At 45.3% G+C, this 18,630-nt stretch overlaps 1 protein-coding gene across 4 annotated transcripts in view; it reads left to right on the top strand.

The window, feature by feature from the left end:
- Positions 1 to 18,481, top strand: part of chico (insulin receptor substrate 1 chico) — a 39,333-nt gene extending 20,852 nt beyond the window's left edge. For all 4 annotated transcript variants that reach the window (XM_077631570.1, XM_077631571.1, XM_077631569.1 and 1 more), the window contains 7 exons: positions 2,498 to 2,569; positions 3,154 to 3,260; positions 3,976 to 4,116; positions 8,378 to 8,650; positions 9,390 to 9,505; positions 12,078 to 12,161; positions 14,037 to 18,481. In XM_077631570.1, coding sequence (XP_077487696.1) covers positions 2,498 to 2,569; positions 3,154 to 3,260; positions 3,976 to 4,116; positions 8,378 to 8,650; positions 9,390 to 9,505; positions 12,078 to 12,161; positions 14,037 to 15,419 — 2,176 coding nt within the window. In that variant the 3' untranslated portion in view covers positions 15,420 to 18,481. The remainder of the gene's footprint in view (positions 1 to 2,497; positions 2,570 to 3,153; positions 3,261 to 3,975; positions 4,117 to 8,377; positions 8,651 to 9,389; positions 9,506 to 12,077; positions 12,162 to 14,036) is intronic.
- Positions 18,482 to 18,630: the final 149 nt, after the last annotated feature.

Below are 18,630 nucleotides of genomic sequence, written 5' to 3'. Positions count from 1 at the left end.
ACTCTGGCACGAATATTAGTTAAGGGCTGCAAGAGCTGCTTGCCAATTCTGCAGAAAGGATTTGTAGAGGAACAGCTTGTCGTGCACTGTTTGTATGCCTATCTTCGATGCTGGGCTTTTTTTGCTGCTCATTGGATTCAGAATTTTATCACATCTTCTGGCTCAACCTTTTGGTTTTTCATTCTTTCAGGCCAAAAAGCAGTCTTGGTGCTTCCTTAGAACAACTTTTTGGGGATACTGCAGTTGTGGTTATTAAACTCTAGCCGTTACTAATGGAAGGGTTGTTTACAGGATCTATGTTATATCTAACTCTTAAGGTGCGGTTCAGGTGTCCAAGGATATATGACACAGATACTGCGCCATTTCCTTTCCCCCAAAACCAATTATTATTATTAAAAGCAATCTCACCCTTCCAACATCAGTGTGCGTTCCGCTGCAGCACTCCAAAAGTGCATGCTTGTCATGGGCTTTTTGGTGTTTGTGCTATGGAGCCACCTCATGAGGCTTCACTGTATTTTCGCATTTTCGAGATTTTTTTTCTTCTAGTGCACCAGGCATATAATAAATCGACCTTTGTAGAATCGGGGCATTCATCCAGTTTCTTGAAATTTCAGTTAGTAAGGTTTTACTAGCCATCATGATATTTTCAGTTGCCAGTCATGTGTCATTTCATGTATTTCATTTTCCCTGACCACATTACAGGTTGCATACTATTATGCTATCTAATCAAGTCATATACATTTCAATGCACATCATGCTTTCCTATATGGTGCTGAGTCAATCTAGTTTTTATTTCAATTGCAAAGACTGTACACTATTTCAAAAAAAAAAAAAAGGCAGTAACATTTGTCTGTTTACTTTTTCTGAAAAGTTTTTCTTACTGAACAGATATTCGATATTCAAAGCAATTTTTCCTTCATACGTATTTAAATTGTACTCAAAAATGTCAATATTAGCACAGCCCCAACTTAAAATCATTGGCAATTTTGATGATGCAGCTACAATATCATATTGCTGCAACGCTGTTTAGGCACTGCTCATTGTCTGCTGTGTGTTTCTCTGTGCATCTTCCTCCATGGTGCAAAGTTTGCTATGTATTTGCAACAGACCTGTGTTGGGCATTCAAGTTATAAGAAATGCTATAAGAATGGTGCTTTTTACATTGTGCAGTCTGTAATATTCATCTTGCTATAATTTTGGTCAAGGCACGTGTGTACTAATGCTGGATAAGGAAGATTTTATAGCTTATATTTCGACATTTTAAATGTTAGGAATATTAATTTTTATGCATGACAGAAGGAAATTCTGTGGGGGCGTGTATTGCACCATCTACATGCCCCACCTTAAATGCAAGTTTTTGTCCCATTGCGGGCTAGCTGTGGGGCTAACTATCCAAAGTTTTACATGCACTGTATCTGCCAATCTAAAAAATTTCACAGCAGCTCACCCTAAAAAAAAGTTTCCGGTAGTTTGCCCCAGTGTTTGTGTCACCGTTGTTCCATTCAGTAAGCTGCAATATGCAACAAGTTCAAGAGCTGGTAAATCAGAAATATGTAGATAATGTAGTAGAGTGGACAAGATGGAAAAAAACTATGTGGAGTTAGGTGGTGTGTCGAATTGGCCACATGGACCACTTGCTTAGGAGGACATTGTCGTAAAGAGCAGCCAAAAATTTGGTTACATGTCATCTGCAACTGATAGCTCTCATAAAATGGGCATGTGATGGGATCTTCTCTTGAGTCATTCAGTGGTGATGATAGAGTAGTAAATCATCAGCTCTATGGCCCACGCTGTGAAGCCAGCTGCCGTGTTTCTCCCTTTTGTTTTTGGCACAACCAGAAGTTATGCTTGCTTTTGCTTGCTTGCTTCCATCGCAAGCTATGGAAGGAATACGGTAGAGGTAGTGTTAGCAGATGGGGAGAAAGCAGGGTGCATTGGGGAATAGATGTTGATTAACAGCATCCTAGCTGAAAGCAGGAAGAGGAAATAGACACTAGTAGGGTATGTGACCTCATAAATGATGGTTCCTCAGTATAATGAAGTGGATTCCAAGTGATGGTAAGGGCAACGGTGATAGGGCTGCCACAGGACAATGTTAACTGGAGATCAATGGAAGAGTCCTTTGACTTACAGTGGACATAGTAAAGCTGATGATGGGCGATGGTGAATATGCAGTTGTATCCAAAAGCCTACAAATGCACCAGGGTTTAGACTTTAATGCATGACATTTCATCTATGATTCAGTTGTTCCAGTTCCCCCCGAGCAATGTCTTCCCTTCAGGAGAGGACTGCCTTTTTGTTTAAATTCTGCTAAATTGGTGTATTTCTCTTCCCAATTAGGATTACTGAGATTACACTATTTTACAGGGTTTAAATTCTTACATATGTCTACCAACTCTGTTCATATTTCGATGTGATCGCTTTGTATTTTTTTGTTTGTTTTTTTTTCGATGGATTTATGAATTTAGGAATGCTGAAAACAGTGCCTTTGTTACAGGGTTGGCTCATTTGACAGTACAAGTAGTGTGCTCTCTGCTGATGAAACAGACGGACAACCGGAATACTTCAAGTGAGTCTGAATTTTAATGGAGATGCTATATGCAAAAATGCCTGTGTGCTGTTAATTTCTAAACACTTAAGGGGTCCATGCAACATTTTACAGAAGCAGTGCATGAACCATTTGTTTTGACTGTGTTGTAGTGAACATGCTAGCCAAAACATAAATCTTCCAGGTTCATTAAGGACCTTGTTTTTTTTTTTTTTTTTTCAAAAGATTGCTTTTCATTTTCTGCTGCCTTTTGAAATGTGCCAATGCTTTGTGTGGCACATCTCACATCTTATGTAATACCTTCTGTCAGACATCATGGACTGATTTATCCGGTGATTTTCAGGAGCTGTCGCAGGTGGGTTAAAAAAAAAACAGAACACAAAACGGTGTGCAATTAAGCAATACGCTGCCATGCTCTGTCTTATATTTAAAAGTGTGTATCACTGTGTGGGCTATGGGTATCCGGCATGGAGCAAGGGGGATTGGCCTTTTTTGTGCCAGAAAACATTTTGCAACTTCATTAAAAAGCGTCGCGGCACATCTTTTTAAGCTCTGTTCAAACGTCTGCCTGATCTCTGAGGAATTTCAAATGTCTTTGCTTGCAGCCGATACAGCCACTCACTGCCAATGGACATCATGGCTGGACCAAAGGAGCCAACCATCAAGGAAGAAGCTACTGCCGATGAATACCTGATGATGTCGTCACCTGTTGGTTCGTTCTGTTTGACTGTGCTTGCTGTATTGCTCAAGCAGAACTGAATTGCTGTTAGTTTTAATAATTATTACTGGGTTAGGTACTGGTCAGCAGTTATGTTTTGGAGATGTGCAGATAGAATGTCTGAGCGAATGGTGTAGTTCTGCAATTGTCCTCGTTGTATGCCTGGACTATGTAAGGCTGCTATCATAACCAGGTGGGATGTCTGAGGGTAGCTCATGGGTCTGCAGACTGGTTTTCGCAGAACACTTGGGTTTCTGGGAGTGCTTTTTGGGTCTCTAAACACCTAAATCCATTCATGCCTCTTCTCCTACCTTTTGTTTACATACCTTATTTCGGAACTGACCAAGGTGTTAATTGCTCATAGCAAATTGTGTCAGTCTGCAGCCAGGCATTAGAGTTACATTTGGCCATTTTTTGAGGGCCTGTGTGCCTGCCTGTGTGTTAGCCTGCATAAACCTGGTCTGACAGAAGGCCTTGTCCAAGAGCTGCTTTTGTGTGTGATTTCTACTGGAGGTTGAATTTCACAGGTATCCAATGTGGCCACGTGTTTGCCTGTGAGCTCATATTATGGCTTCTGCATAAATACATAGTTGTGAAAGTGTTCCATGCACCCTGTGAGCCTAAATAATAAGCTTGTGACAACTAATATTCATATGCTGGAGCCTTGGTTTTGTGTTGAGCAGCTTTTTTTTTTATTTCTGACATATAGGCAGCAGCAAAGGATCCCATTATTCGCGCCCAACAACCCTTGGTAGTAACCTCAGCACGCACCAGCCGACGAACATATCTGAGTCCAGTGACTATCTGAAGATGTCCATGTCCCCAGCATCAGCTGTACCTGAAGGAAATGGCATGTATCCCACTTTTGTCTTACAAGGGCTGGAAAATGCACTGTACTTTCTCTGTTTCTTCACAAATTTCGAGAAATGGCCTGCATTGTATTTTGTCGTGTGGTTGGTATTCAGTGAAGAATGCCAGTCAAGCAGAGTTTCGGGATCATTACTGCAAACATTTATTGTTGTTTAGGTTGTAGTGAAGAGAAGTCATTCTGTGTAGGCGTCTGTCATATCACTGTGCTTACAAAACCCACTAGGCACCTGCAGTAGACAAGGCCATGCACGACTGCATTTTAAACCCTTGGAAGGCACTTTGCATGTTCGGCTGTGGCACAGCAAGACTCAATTCAGCATTACGATGTGGCTCAGTTGAAGAGTGGTTCGGGTTCCCCCTTTTTTTTTCTTGCGCGGTTTGTTTCCTGATTGAAATACAATACTTTAAACTTCTTTGTGAGGTTTTGCATACAATATTTTAGTTCAGCTTCTATAGAGGGCATGGTTATAGAAGTGTGTGCTAGGTTTTGTAAATACAGTAGAATCTCATTGGCATACTCTCGGTTCATACAGCCAAAACTGTGGGCAATAAAATGGCTTCACAGAGTTACTCTTTTTCTTCCGGTTAATATGCTCCTGCATAACGTAATTTTCCAGCAGCTGCATTCAAGATTTTGGTAAATTCTGCTTGTATAATATGTTTAGTGACCAACAGCAGATGTGCTCGCACATGAGTAGGCTGAACCTAAGGGCACGCGACATGAAAGGATGCAATGCAGCAGCAGTTGCCTGCTGCGGTGGCTTCTCAACGGTGCCTAGGTCCAACAATGATAATGATGCACCAGGATCCGAGCAGGCCGTTACCGTGGAGACACGGCATAAAGAGAAGTGCAGCGGCTTCTTCACAGTGCCTAAGGGCAATGGGACAAAGCATCTTAAAACTACACCTATGCACTTAAATACAAGTTGACTGGGTTTGGGGAGTAAGGCATGAAAAGCAGGAATGCAGTGACAGTCAGCGATCATGGCTTCTTGCCTGCGGTACTGTAATGAATGAAGCATCAATGAGTGAAGGACTTTAGCCAATGCTGTCGATGGACCGGATGTGTTTCGCAGTTTCTTTCTTACTAAGGACAACGCAAATGCAGACTGAACACTGCAAGCATTAGAAAGTGAGCTGTTCAAATCTAGAAAGGCTAAGTGAAAGTGTAAGTAAATTACCTGTACCTCAGTCAGCAGTTACATTTTCCAGCATGGTAGGCATTTGGATCATACGTTTTCTCGGATAGTGGATTTCTTCACCTTATTTCGTAAAAAGCACATGGAGGTTACGGTATAAACGCGTGCAAGGGCCGCACCCGTGTATGGGCTGCACCCATTTTCCAGAAGGAAATATTAGAAAAAAATATCCCTGTAAGGGCCGCACCCAAACTTTCCACATGACCCACGCGAGTATAGCCTTCGAAATGCACGTGCCGTGGCCTCCGAGATCGGCTCCGGCTGCGAGCATCGGTGCTCTTGATCACGGAGGCGACGCATGCGCACAGAAGCTTCCAGGTGCCGCCCACGGATGGCGTCAGAGGCCGCGGCTCATTATCATCGTCAACTTTTTTCCTCCGCTGCTGGCTCCCGCTATCCATATCGGCATCAGTATCACTAGCTCCAGCTTTTTGTGGCTGTCAAAGGCACGGGAGTTATGTTTCACCATAGTTGTGGCTTTCGCTTGCTGCTGCCGAGCGTTATAGTTTTAGCAGTTTTAGCACGATGGGCAAGCACCTTAATAGCTACATGGCTGGGTGTTTGCTGTCGAACACGGCAAGCGTGCGGCAGGCAGGAAATTTGACGTGGCCGAGAAGTGCATCCGACGATGGTGGAACCAAAAGGATGCTTTGAGGAACACAAGCTGCAAAAAGCGCGCTTTCCAAGGCAAGCTGTGCTAGTTTCCCGAACTGGAAGAAGAGCTGCTCAACAGCTACGCGTTGACAGCGGACGCGCTGCGCGACTCCTTGTGGGATGAGCGTGCACCAGAGCAACCAGAGAGCACAGCTAGGGTGGCTAGAACTTAAAAAGCACAGCACCAGCTCGGAGTCGCAATACACCGCGAGTGGCGATTGAACGTAGAATTAATGCCTCTAATTTCCTGATTGGTGTGTTTGTACTTTATTTTTTTTTTTTTTTCAGAAATCGCGTGTATGGGCCGCACCCCGAATATTGACCCTCAAATCTGGAAAAAAAAATGTGGCGCTTACACGCGTTTGACATTATACTGTACACATTCCATCATGTAGCACCCCACCAACCTAGTAGGCACTTTGGGTTGGCCCAAAGCAATATTGACATGAGATTTTCCTCTGTTCTTCCCTACCTTTTTTTTTACTGCATTAGATGTTAATGCCACACATTAGCTGTTAAAACTTAAATGCTTTACAATAGGCAATAAATAGTTCTCATATGTAGAGCACATGGGTTTTGAATGAAGAAGCTGGGTATTGGTCAGCTATGGAAAGGGTGGCTCCCTGCTGTGTAATAGCATGTACAGTAGAATCTCGCTGATGCAAATTTTGTGGGACTAAAAAAAAAATTCTTATTGCATTAAATTCATATGTATAATCGAAAAGGGAACAAAACATGTGCTGGAGCATGTGTTCATGAAAATCTATTTACAACCGATGAGGTTTATTTAGGACTGGCTGCTCATCATCATTGATTGAGCACTTGTGGAGTATACTGACGTGAGCATACTGCATGGCTGGCGATTGCAGCTTCAAGCATTCGGTCGTGGCACCCATGATTGTATCATCCCTGTGGGTGCAGGAGAGTGTTTGGAACACTTGAAAGTTTGCGCATGATAGGTAACACATTTCAGCCAGGAAATTTTATGAGTTCGAATCAACCTTGTTCATATCACCGAAAAACTACTGTACTAATACCCTGAGGAAGTATCCATTTTAGGCATGTGCGAATATTCGGTCAAATAGTAAAGAATTTGCTTTTCGATTCGATCCAAATGTTTGATATTCAAAATTTCAAAGTATTCTTCTCGAGCAGATGATGTTTTTGGAACTCTTGCTGCGTGTGGTTTCGGTCCAGCATACATTCCTGTAGGGTGGCACCGTGGCACATGCACGAAACCAAAGCACATGCCTGCACTCCCACGCATATGTTGGGGTCGGTCTGCGCATGCTCGAGGCAACAGACGTGAGCAAGCAGAAGCGGGGCACCCAAATCTGCACCTGCCAAGTGTCTGCGGCCACGCTACCCGTTGAGCGCACATGCCATAACCAGCACGGCTGTGTGCATCGGTGAAGAGATTTAGCATAGTGTGATCTGTTTCCATGCGCCACCAGTATGCATGCGAGGATTGGCCCGGACGGGACTGGCGTGCAAACAGCTGGCTTGCACCTGGTGCCTTGGGGCATCCTCAAGGCAGTCTGCGCATGCACATAGTCTTCCCGCAGAAGTGGATCGTGCTGTGCTAAATCTCTCTAATCAAAGGACGCACGGCTCCCTTGACTTCTGCGGAACAAGTCTGAGCTGACTGCGGGTTCCGCAGCCAGTCTTTCTTCTCCGCTTGAACTTCGCTAAATCAGCGATACGATGCGAGCATGAAGGGGAGCTAGCACGAGACCTGTGGAGATGGGCGTTCCTTTCCAACGCCTGGCGCGGGGTGGCACTGGGCATGCATTGCATACACTTACTTAGCAGGTGTCATACAGTCACCACTTAAAAGCAACAGCTGCTCAATGACACAATTGCAATTAAGAGCAGCCCCACATATAGGTCCCATACCCCACAGACCTGTCAGCACCTTATACAGGTCAGCTTCCCCAATTTCTGGTGGCCATTTTTGCAGGAAGTTGACGCAGCTTCAATGAGTGCGACAAAGCTTCAATGCATTTTCTCTTTTTTTCACGTAATGGCCTCGTGTATTCAAAAAATACATGGTTTTGAAAATGCCTCTTATGCCCTTCAGCATTTTTTGTGTGCCAGAAGTATTCGAAATTATTTGATGAAAATTACTATTTGCTTCAGGCCAACAAACCTCTATTTGCACAAGCCTAATTCATCTTAATTATACCATAAAGTGTCAATACTTTGTACTTAACCATAATGACAATGGTTACCTGGATTGACTTGATGTCATTTCATGTCTGATGAAATTACTTTGAAATGAGGATTTGGTTTTCCTTTCTTTCCCCCCTTTTCTTTTGCATGCTGAGCATCTGCCACATTGGCTGCTTTCTGATTTTGTGTAGTGCTACTTTGTGATCTCCTTCGTAGGCGATGGCTACATTCCCATGAGCCCTGTGGGCTCAATGAGCCTGAGCAGTTCACTGGAGAAAACTACGGTGCCGTCATCAACCGACATGGGGTACCTGTCGATGGAGCCTCAGGGGGCAGCTGCAGCTGCCTGCACAACTGTGCGGCCAGTGAGCCATGCCACCTGTTCGTCCCCGACGGTCGTGCACTCTGGCTTCCCCACAGCAGCTCTCTCGGTGCCTATGTCCGAGTACATGGACATGGCTCCCCTTTCTTCATCATTGCCCAAGTCTGGTAGGCATTGTGCATGTACAGTGGGCATTGCATTCGCACAGCCTTGCTGGCTGTTTCACTTCCCATGTGATATAACGAAATATGTTACGTAATGCCACCAGCACCCCACGGGACAAGGGTGGTAAGGTTGTTGGGCGTAGGAAGAAAAAAAGATATGGGAATGAATCATGGTAGTCACTCATAAATAACAGTATAATAAAGACGTTATAAATGGAATTAACTAGGCCTAACACTATGTCAACTGAGTCTCCAATTTCTTAGCCCGGTCATCATTGCCCTGAAAGCCAGACCCTGTCCTCACTCCAAGGTTCGAAGTTGGTAACTGAAGCAGCATGCCTTGGCTCTCTGCTGTCAGTGCCCGAATCATGCGAAATACTAAGCAGCGCAGAGCACCAAAGAGTGGCATGCATTGCGGCACACCACCAAGGATTTGCTTGTTGGTTTGCACCGTTACTCGAGGGCTGCACAAACCATAGACTGCTTTGCTGATGGCTCATTTTTCGGGTTTTCACAGATGAAATTTCAAGATACATCGATTTCCCTGCAAAATCAATTTCGATAGCAGTGGCATTGTGTGGTGCCTATTGCGCAGCATGGAAAATGTTGGACAATCGATATTTAGAGGTCTACAATGTAGAGTTCGTGAGGATTTGCTGCACCTTGCTGCACTCTTTGGCACCAAAGCTGTTTGACATCTTTATGTGCTCTAATGCATTCTATGATTTTTCTTTTTGTTCAGTTGGAGAAAGCTGTACAGACTTCAGTGGAAGTTGGTGCTCGGCACACAGCCTTCAAGATGTGCCAAGTTCAGCTTCTCCACTTTCGGCTAGTTTTGAAGGATTTCATTTGGACAAGGTGAGTGCGCTCATTTTAGAATTGGTGACGTCATTGTTCTATACAGTGACGCAGAGAAAATAAAAACTGGCGCTGTAATCATTAGTGCATTGAGTGAATGCTGGGAAGGGGCAGCTTCATACTTGTCTCAGTAACTTGTCGAAAATGAGGGTTCTGCTGTAGAAATACAACTTTTCTCTGAGGCCAACCTTCTAAGAGTGTGCTTTAGTATCTTGTAAAGCTGTATGTACTACATCGTGGAGGCTTTGTAACTCTGAGAATATGCTATTTTTTTGCATTTTAATTAATATTGTTTGGAAGGTGTGATGGCCTCAGTCACGGTGCAACTGTGAATCTGCAGCGGAATCCACATTTTCATTCTAACACAAACTAAGCCAGATGTGATGTTTGTATTTTCCAGCATTCCTGGGATGAATGAAGTACTCTTGAGGAACTCTCACAATTAGTGGTTGCGCTTTTCCCTCTAGGTAATTCTGTGAAACTCTGGTCCAGCTGCTGTGAAGTGCACAACACAGACAAAAAAGATGGCGGCAGCAACAAATGGGTTTGTTTTTGCTGCCTGTACTTGTGTTGTGTACTTCATGGCAGCAGAATGTACACCGTGTCAAAGTGACTGCTAGCACTTGTTTCATTTGCTACCGCTTTTGTTCTGATACTTCTCTGATATCTGAAAAGAACCATAATCAGCTGCTAACGATCTTCTATTTATAATCCGAGTGCGTCTTCATGGATGCCATCACAGCATGTGCTGCAAGGGTTGCTTGTACACTTCATTCAATACAGTTAAGTCTGGCTGTAACGAACCTCGATATAGCGAATTCTTTGATATTACGAAGCTTCTCAATTCCCCAATGCCACCCCCATTGAAGCGCGTGTATTTGGGACCTCCATGTAATGAAGGTGCTGCAGCAGTTGACTTTGATATAACGAAATCGCTATGCCAACTACCTGTTAGTGCTGAGTTACTAGAAATTTGGCAGAACCACACGGAAGTTCTGTGGTGATAAAGCACATACTGACGTGAGAGGAACGCCAATTGCAACGAGTGACCGCAGTTGACACAACACGCCGTCAGTGCATTTCCACTCCTTTCACTTCTGGAACGTCATACCTCGTGGCACAACAGTTCACGCTCAGAAGCAGCGAAAAATAATAGGACATAGCAAAAAATGCAGAGCACGAGCAGTGTGCGCCTATTACCACTACACAGTTGCTCACATGATTTCTGCACCAATAGCTCTCATGCATCAGGAGTAGGCACGAGGCAGAGCATCGACAACGCCAAGTGAAAAGTCAGTTTCCTGGGGTAACAGCAGTGGGCAGCGCGAGAGAGGGAACATGCGGAAGAAACAGGTGCCTCCGCGGCCGATCTAATGGCTGTGGCACAACAGTGCGCACTCTCCTGGCTCGACTGCGGTGCCCCTGCAACCCCCCTTTCCCCACATCACTTGTAGCGGCGTTGCGCGAGCCGTGGCGGAGTTGGTGGCAGCTGCTGCCGCAGTCATGCTATCAGTGCAATCGCGAAACGTTTCTCCGCATTTATGACGAGTTATGGGAAGCAACGTCTCAAAGTGACTCAGGCGATGAGGAACGCCATAGTGAAGGGCTCCGGAAATTTCGACCACCTGGGGTTCTTTAACGTGCACTGACATCGCACAGTACACGGGCCTCTAGAATTTCGCCTCCATCGAAATTCAGCTGTGATGGCCGGGATCTAACCCGCGTCTTTCGGGTCAGCAGCCGAGCGCCATAACCATTTAGCCACCGCGGCGGCATTTATGACTTGGAAGTACCGGGGTTTTCTGTAGGCATTTTAAAGGTGATTTCACCTAATTTATTTCATATTTTGGTTTCCGTTCTGCACTACTGTATCATCCTTTCGAGTCTGCTTGCGAAAAGTGTGTGTAACGAAAGCCTGGATGTAACGACAGATCCCAGACTTTTTTGCAATTTGGTTTTTATCCAGGTTTAACTGCACACCTGAAAAGTAGATGATTCAAATTTGAGCACTCAAAGCATATTTCAGTGTACTCAGTTAGGCATACCAGCTGTGTTGAATTCAGTGTCTTGGGCCCAGGGAACCTAAATGGCACTCTAACTGATAGCCTCATCAGAATATTGTAGCAGCTTGGAACTTTGGTCTTCATTGTGACCTTTTTGGTTAGAATAACATATAGCAGCTATTCCTGTGCATCAGAATTTTAATATAGCACATCTCCAAGTGCAAGTGCTGTTTCATATGCTAGTAAAAAGCCATAATGTTTGTTGAGATTAGCCTGCGATTCATGACTCATTGCAGTAGATTACTACCTGTGGCGTACGGGTGCTGAGCCAAGTATGCAGAATAGAATCCCAGCCACTGTGACTGTATTTCGATGGAAACAAAATTAAGAAGTGCCTGTGTGCTGTGCTATGTCAGGGCACAGTAAGGAACCGCAAGTGATCCAGAGCCTTCTTCTGCAGCATCTTATAGCTCACGTACAGCTTTTGGACATTAAACCCTCATGTACCATACCCAGAATACGTCATGATGGTTGACTTAAACTGAAGCTATGCATGCTCTTTAATGCAGGTCAAGTCCTACTTCTCTCCATCGGATGATGATGTTTCTTACATCAAGCCCGTGCGTGCTTACTCAATTGGAAGCAGGCAGCAGGTATGAGTGAATAGAATCTCTGCATTGTGTCGACGCAGTAGCAGTGCTCACAGTAGCTTGTTTTTAGTGGCGCCATTGTTCTGTTGTTTTATGTTTCTTCACGGGTAAGTAATGCTGTGGCAATTTGTAAGCCGTACAACTTAAATTCAGCTATGATGTATTTATTATAAAGAGGGCTGGGTCAGTGAGAAGCCTTGTAGGACACTGCCTGGCTCAATATTTTGTTTGAAGAGGGTATTAGAATTGGTGACCAGAGCTTAGGGGCCCACTATCCGCACCGCATGTGGCGACGTTGCGGCATGTATTCACAAGAGCGTTAGGATAGGGGGCCAGCCGCATCTGGATTATGTAGCAGCCTGCCATGCCATTTCAGCTGAAAAGGGAAACACCCTGGAAGTTTAAAGTTAATTTTTTTTTTTTGCATTTCTATTTACATTAGTAGAACCGAAATACAGTAATAATAAACAGAATGTGTTACATGAGATTCAGTTGTTTGTAACCTGTTTTTGAAGTGAGCAACAGCAGCCTGTTTGGACATTCTACGCTTTCTGACTTATCTCCAAGGCGATCAAACAACGCTTACTCACTCAGCCTAGCAGCTTTGAAAATTCAGAAATGTTGAAATTTGTGGTTTTTTATTGGTACAGCTTTATTGTGTGTGCATCTTTAGACAAATGAAGAGCTTTGTAAACCATTCATTCGCCGTGATCGCGAGACACAGTGAATTGGTGGTGAGGCGAGCAGCCTGCGCTTCGCCGGATGCACCACGTTGCCCAACCCTGTCTGGCATTTGAGGGGAGGGCCGTGCTAATTCGCTGCTTTTGGGTTAGTGGGCAAGGACCCAATGGTCATTAGCGTTCTGTACATGCGCACTGGCACCCCACTATTTCGTTATCCCTCTAACTGACGGGGTTATTCTATTCTAAATCTTTCTAGTCAGTTGGGATTTTTGTGCACATAAATATCTATGCATTGTCTTTATGGCATGGGAGGATTTTTTTCTATTATCCACACGCTCATATAGAGAGTAATGTGGTATCAGCATCCCTACAGACGCAGGAAGCATTGCCCTGTCAGGCTGGGGTATTGAAATTTATTTGGTCCTCCTCAGTTGCTGAATTTTGTGGATGCAAAATTTTAGGACAGTCTAAAAAAGCAGAGTAGGTTTCCAACAGTGGAGTAATCTCGGCCAGTGTGCTCTTGAATGCAGGTATATGCACTTGAGCCCACTTACAACTAACTCTTGCTCAGAATGCAAATGGAAGAGATGCGGTTGTCACAGTGCACATCAGGCTATGCTGCAAGTGTTGTTGCAGACATATCTTGCTTTCTTTTTTATGTTTGTTTCCAGACAAGCTTCATTTTTTATTATTCAGGCCATTCAGGCCACCCTGTAATTGAAAATCGCCTTTAGTCAATAAAGGCGATGAAAGGGCACAACAGATTCTGAGGAAACTTCTGGCTCAGGACACTTTTTATTCTCAGCATGTGCACATTGGGTGTTCTATTACAGCTGGGATAGTAATAAGCACTGGCACAACAATGTGCCAGCCACTTCACGTCAGAACTTCTATGGGTCAGGGTCAATCCAGGCATGTTAGTATGTAAAAGCGTACTGTGCTGGTCAGACCAATGGGAATTGATTGTGCCATGCTCAGTCCATTTGCTGTGTGCAAGGTTGGCTGCGTCTGCAGTGAAAAGCTACAACCTCTTGAAATCATTTTAGTTTACGAATCTGACAAGTCACGGGTTTCAACTTGGATGTGTCATTCAGCTTGGGCAGTCATTCTACCAAGTTAACCAACGTTTCTAGCAGATGGCAAGGCGAGGCCGAGTTGATCAACAAATGAGTGTTTAATGACACGTTTGTTCCAGGTCAAGAAGACACCACTTGCAGGCCATGTGGACCAGTCTCGGGCGCGTGCCTATTCAATGGGAAGCCAGGTGCCGGCGAGTGCCATCAGACGCAGGCAGAAGAAAGACATTGATGCTGACCTCAGCAGTGCAGCTCGGTTGGACAACCAGAAGTCATCCAGTGTGCCCACCCTGCAGGAAGACACCTCCCAGCCAGCACCACGGGCTCTCAAATACAGCGAGGACCTCATGTTGATCAACTATGACCGTAAGGAGCCCATTCAGAGCAGCAGCACCACTACCACCACCACCACCACAGAGAAGAGCAGTGTTTTGCCTCCTGCCAGCACCAGGCAGACTGAGGCAGCTGAGGCTGTCAGGAAATTGAGCACTGCGAGTACCCCCTGCACTTCCAAAGCCTTTGATGACTACATGGTAATGTCTATGTCCGAGTCCAGTTCAGGCGCCGGCAGCAGCGCCTACCAGCACTCAGTCACTAGCCCAACCAACTCGGAGCCACCGGAAAGGAAGGTGAGCATGCCTTCAAACAGCAGGCCACGGAAGGAAGACATTGGCAAAGAAAACCACCCTAGTGGCCGCAGCAGCAGCTATTCTGGTGTGGCTCGAAGGAGCTCCACAACACAAGCGCTGAGAGAGGATAACGCAGTGACCAGCCCACCTCCACCAAATGGTGTGAGCCAGGTGAAAACGGAAAACGAGTACGTTGCCACGGAAATGACCAAGAAGGGCGTGGCTTTTTTGAGCACGTCGAATGGCACCGTTCCAAAGGGGAAGTCTGGGTTGCACCACCATTCTGGGGCCTCAGCAACTGCCTCGTCATTACGTCCCGCTTCGCCCGAGAACCAGCAGCTGGGAGAATACGTCAACTTAGACCTGAGCAAGACATGGCAGTGGACGCAGCCCGTGAAGATGCCAGTGCCCAGCAGCGTTGAAGCTTCTACACCGACTACAATGTCCAGTACCAACGGCTCCTCTTCGTGGAGCACGTACTCAAAGCCGCCAACAGAGGTTGCAGGTGTCTCCAGGGGGGCACCACTTGCTGTCGCCGAGTCATCGTACATGCAGCCAAGGGGCTCCATGGATGCGTCTGCCACCGGAGTGCCCCCGCAGATACCTCCAGAGGCCAACTATGAGAATATTTCTCTCAAAGGAGGCGCTGCTGAAGCGCCGGCTGAACGAGTGCTCAACTACGCGTCGCTGGACCTCGCTCCACCCAGCGGCGAAGACGGAACCCTGAGCGCCATGCAGCGCTCACCGCGCACCACTGTCGTCGACCCAGCAGCTGAGGAAGGGCCCAGCTTTTCATACGCCGAGATAGACTTCACCAAATCTGAAGGACTGCGCAACGTCTCGGGTGCTGTTCGCGAGGGTCGGCTTTTGTAGTCTGTTCTATGCTGTCCTGCTGTTTTTTTTTTTTCTTGGACTCACTAGTCAAGTGCTGGAGCTTTTAGGTGGTGTTCAGGAAGGCACCCTGTCACTTGGGTTCTGGAGATACGCATTGGGAACTCTGTGGTGATGGCCAGTGGGACTGGTTCACTTCCATGATGGGGAGGTGACTTACATGGAGGAGTGTGCCTGCTTATGACATGCTGCTATATACTGTAAACTGCACGTGGCTGTCTCTTCTTGTTTGTTTAGACAGAGTACGATAATGTAAGTGGGGAGTATATGTGTGCGTGTGGGTGTGTCCCTCTCATTTGCAGTAGCTGTGACATCTGTTTTTGCTGTTTTTCATTTTTGACCCGAGTAGCTACGCGCGTGTACAGAAATGCCTCCTGTGAACTGTTTCTGAGTAGCGCACCAAAACTGCAGCAGCATATGGCGTGGTGTACACAGACATGCCACTTGAATACCACTGACTACAGGCGTTTCAGTTCTGTGCGTATGTACTGTGTATATGTGCATATCCACCTAGGTGTCCGAGCTTTAAAACGTGGGTGTATGCTATATATATATATATATATATGGGTATGTACATTGGTTTTGCTTTTTGTGATCTGTACCCACTGTATATGAAAGTGGCATTCATTTCATGGGAGAGTGAAATGAAGACTGAGCTGTACACAATGGCCGAAGTTATCAGGCTTGAGCTGTTGGTAGTTTGGCCATTCTATACTTCTTTTTTCCCTGCTTTCTTTGAGCCCCTCCCTTACCGTTAGCCTTGGAATAACACAAGAAAAAGTTATGTGTACTGGGAGGCCTTAACTTGTGAATAACTAAATCCTGATGCTTAAGGGAAACTGGCCAAGCGGTTCGAGATACTCTAATATTGTGCTGGAGAGTTAAAAATAGCTTTTGCACATCTTGCCCGACTTTGTCCTCATTCTAGAGAAGGGAGACGTAACAAGGCCCTTGTGAAGAATAGCGAATGTAGAAGATCAGAGGTGGTGTCCAAATCATTGCTTACTGTAATGGTGGGTGGGCCCGTCAACCGCATCGTTGTTTAATATTTGTAAGTTTTCCAGGAAAACATGATAATGGGCATATTCTGGCAGCCATTACTTCTCTCCAGTGCCTAACTGAAGTACTTTTATTATTGCTTTACAGGTAACATTTTTGCAGCAGCCTGCATTGGTGTCATTTTAGAAAAGCTAAGCTTACCGGTGTTCTGTTCCCCGTGAAGAAAGCGCCAACATTTCAACAGCTTCGAAGTGCCTGCAACTTACTATGTGTCATTCCTGCTTTTTAGGCCATGCTGGTGATCGTTAAAATTGTCGAGCCTGCTGCACTTCAGTTCCGCTCATGCTCCCATGATTAAAGCTTAGACGTTTCATTTTTACTGTCTTCCATAAATACTAATTAGGTATCAGTTCTCCTATTTCCTGCTTATGTTTTGTTATGAATGCTTTTTTTTTTGTCTTGAATGGGTCCTGGGGGAACTGCTGTTGTATTCACTGTGGTAGCACATCCTCTTTATCTGTTGTACCAAGTACACGAACAGGTGAGATGTTAACCTATGGTCACAAGAAGTACCAGGAGATATTGTCTAAGCTGCTTTGCTATTGTGGACTGAAACCACATTTAAATCTTTGTTCTGGTGGACAGAGTTTGATGTTACTTCATTTTTGAGTTGCAAAGGAATTTGAAAGGCTCCCTGGTGGAGCAGTGTTTCTTTCTTTTCATTTCCTTTTTGTAGGCTACATTCACATGGAGTATTGATGCGTAATCCAATTTTCAGGATTGGGTTTTCACCCGCAATGTTGCTTGCTGTCGCAAGTGTTGTTAAATGTATTCTGGTGCTTACACACACACACACACGTGCACGGACACACCGAGGTAGTATTGTGGCTATGGTGGTGCTTCTTTGAACGCACATCTCATTGTCGGGAGGACATTTTAGCGACACAGTGTCGCGCAAGGTGCGGTCCTGATTAAAAGAGCTGTCACAGACTTCTTCGAGCTACCAAGCTACCTTGCCTGAAAGTTTCAAAGATGTACATAACTTTGATCTGGGCCCCGCGTGCCTCCCCGTGAGTGCGCCAGTGGCCATCAGAACCGGTGTGTGCGTGGGAAGGGAATGCCTGCGAGTTTTTGTGGGAGAGTATTCAGTCAAGATGCTGCTTCGTCCATCAGACATACTCAGACCTTGGGCACCATTTGCTTCGTGCTGACAGTAGATTGCAGCCATTAAAAAAGTGTCTTTCAACCAGACTTGCACTTTCATGCCTGGCATGTTGCCCCCTTGCAGAAATTGTTGCAAGGTTTAAAATCTGAAAACTTTTTTTTTTTCTGTGGTGTAGTGGCTAGCCTAGGTGTAGGGTGCTGTCTCGGAGAACATCCTCTCATTTTAGTGGGCAGCATCTGGAAGCCTATGGCAGCATTGATTTCTTTTTTTAGCTGTAAAGACAGTAGTGTCAGACATTTGTTGCCATTGCCAAAATATATTGCAAGGGGGTTGGCATGTTGAAGGGAAGCGCAGCTGTTCAACAGGTATAGAAAAGCTGCTGCTCTCGAGAAAGATTTTGCCAGTGACGCGTGGTGCTTATTGGCAGGTTCCTCTCTGTTCGCAGTGGTAGAGTGCATCACGCAGCTTTTTTTTTTTCCTCTCGTGTGAGCCAAGTTACTTCAAAAAGAGAAATTGTGTGCTCGGGTACAGTGGTTTCACACACTTGACTTGCCAATGCGCATACAGTGTCACAAGCATGACCATCTTCTTGTCTCGAGTCGTACTGACATGGTTGTTGGCGCGTGTCGATGGTGACCCCTGCGTGTACAGAGGTAGCAAGGGAGTTGAATTCCTCGATATACCTTATTTATGTGCAAATGAATGGCCTCAGAGATTCAAGGTTGCGAACAAGCCCTGTAATTGGTGCATTGCATTCTGTGGCACATTGTGGCCCTACGGGTTAAAGGTGTGTCTGCTTGCCATCTGTGCGATCGTTGCTGTTGGACGGAAGCTGCTCCTTTCTGTTGCTCTAGCCAAATAAACGCTCTTTAAACATGCACTGCCTGTGTGACTGGTCATTGGTACCTGCACAAACATTTACAGGTGCTGCAGCTTTTGCAGAAAGCATGCTAAGTGCCTGCAGTGTATACATCCCTGTCCCGTCAGTTTCATTTGGGTACAGCATTTAAAATATCCATGTGCAGTGCA

The sequence above is a fragment of the Amblyomma americanum genome, chromosome 7 (genome assembly GCF_052857255.1).
Source record: "Amblyomma americanum isolate KBUSLIRL-KWMA chromosome 7, ASM5285725v1, whole genome shotgun sequence".
Taxonomy (NCBI): domain Eukaryota; kingdom Metazoa; phylum Arthropoda; class Arachnida; order Ixodida; family Ixodidae; genus Amblyomma; species Amblyomma americanum.
This window is presented reverse-complemented; position numbering and strand designations above follow the sequence as displayed.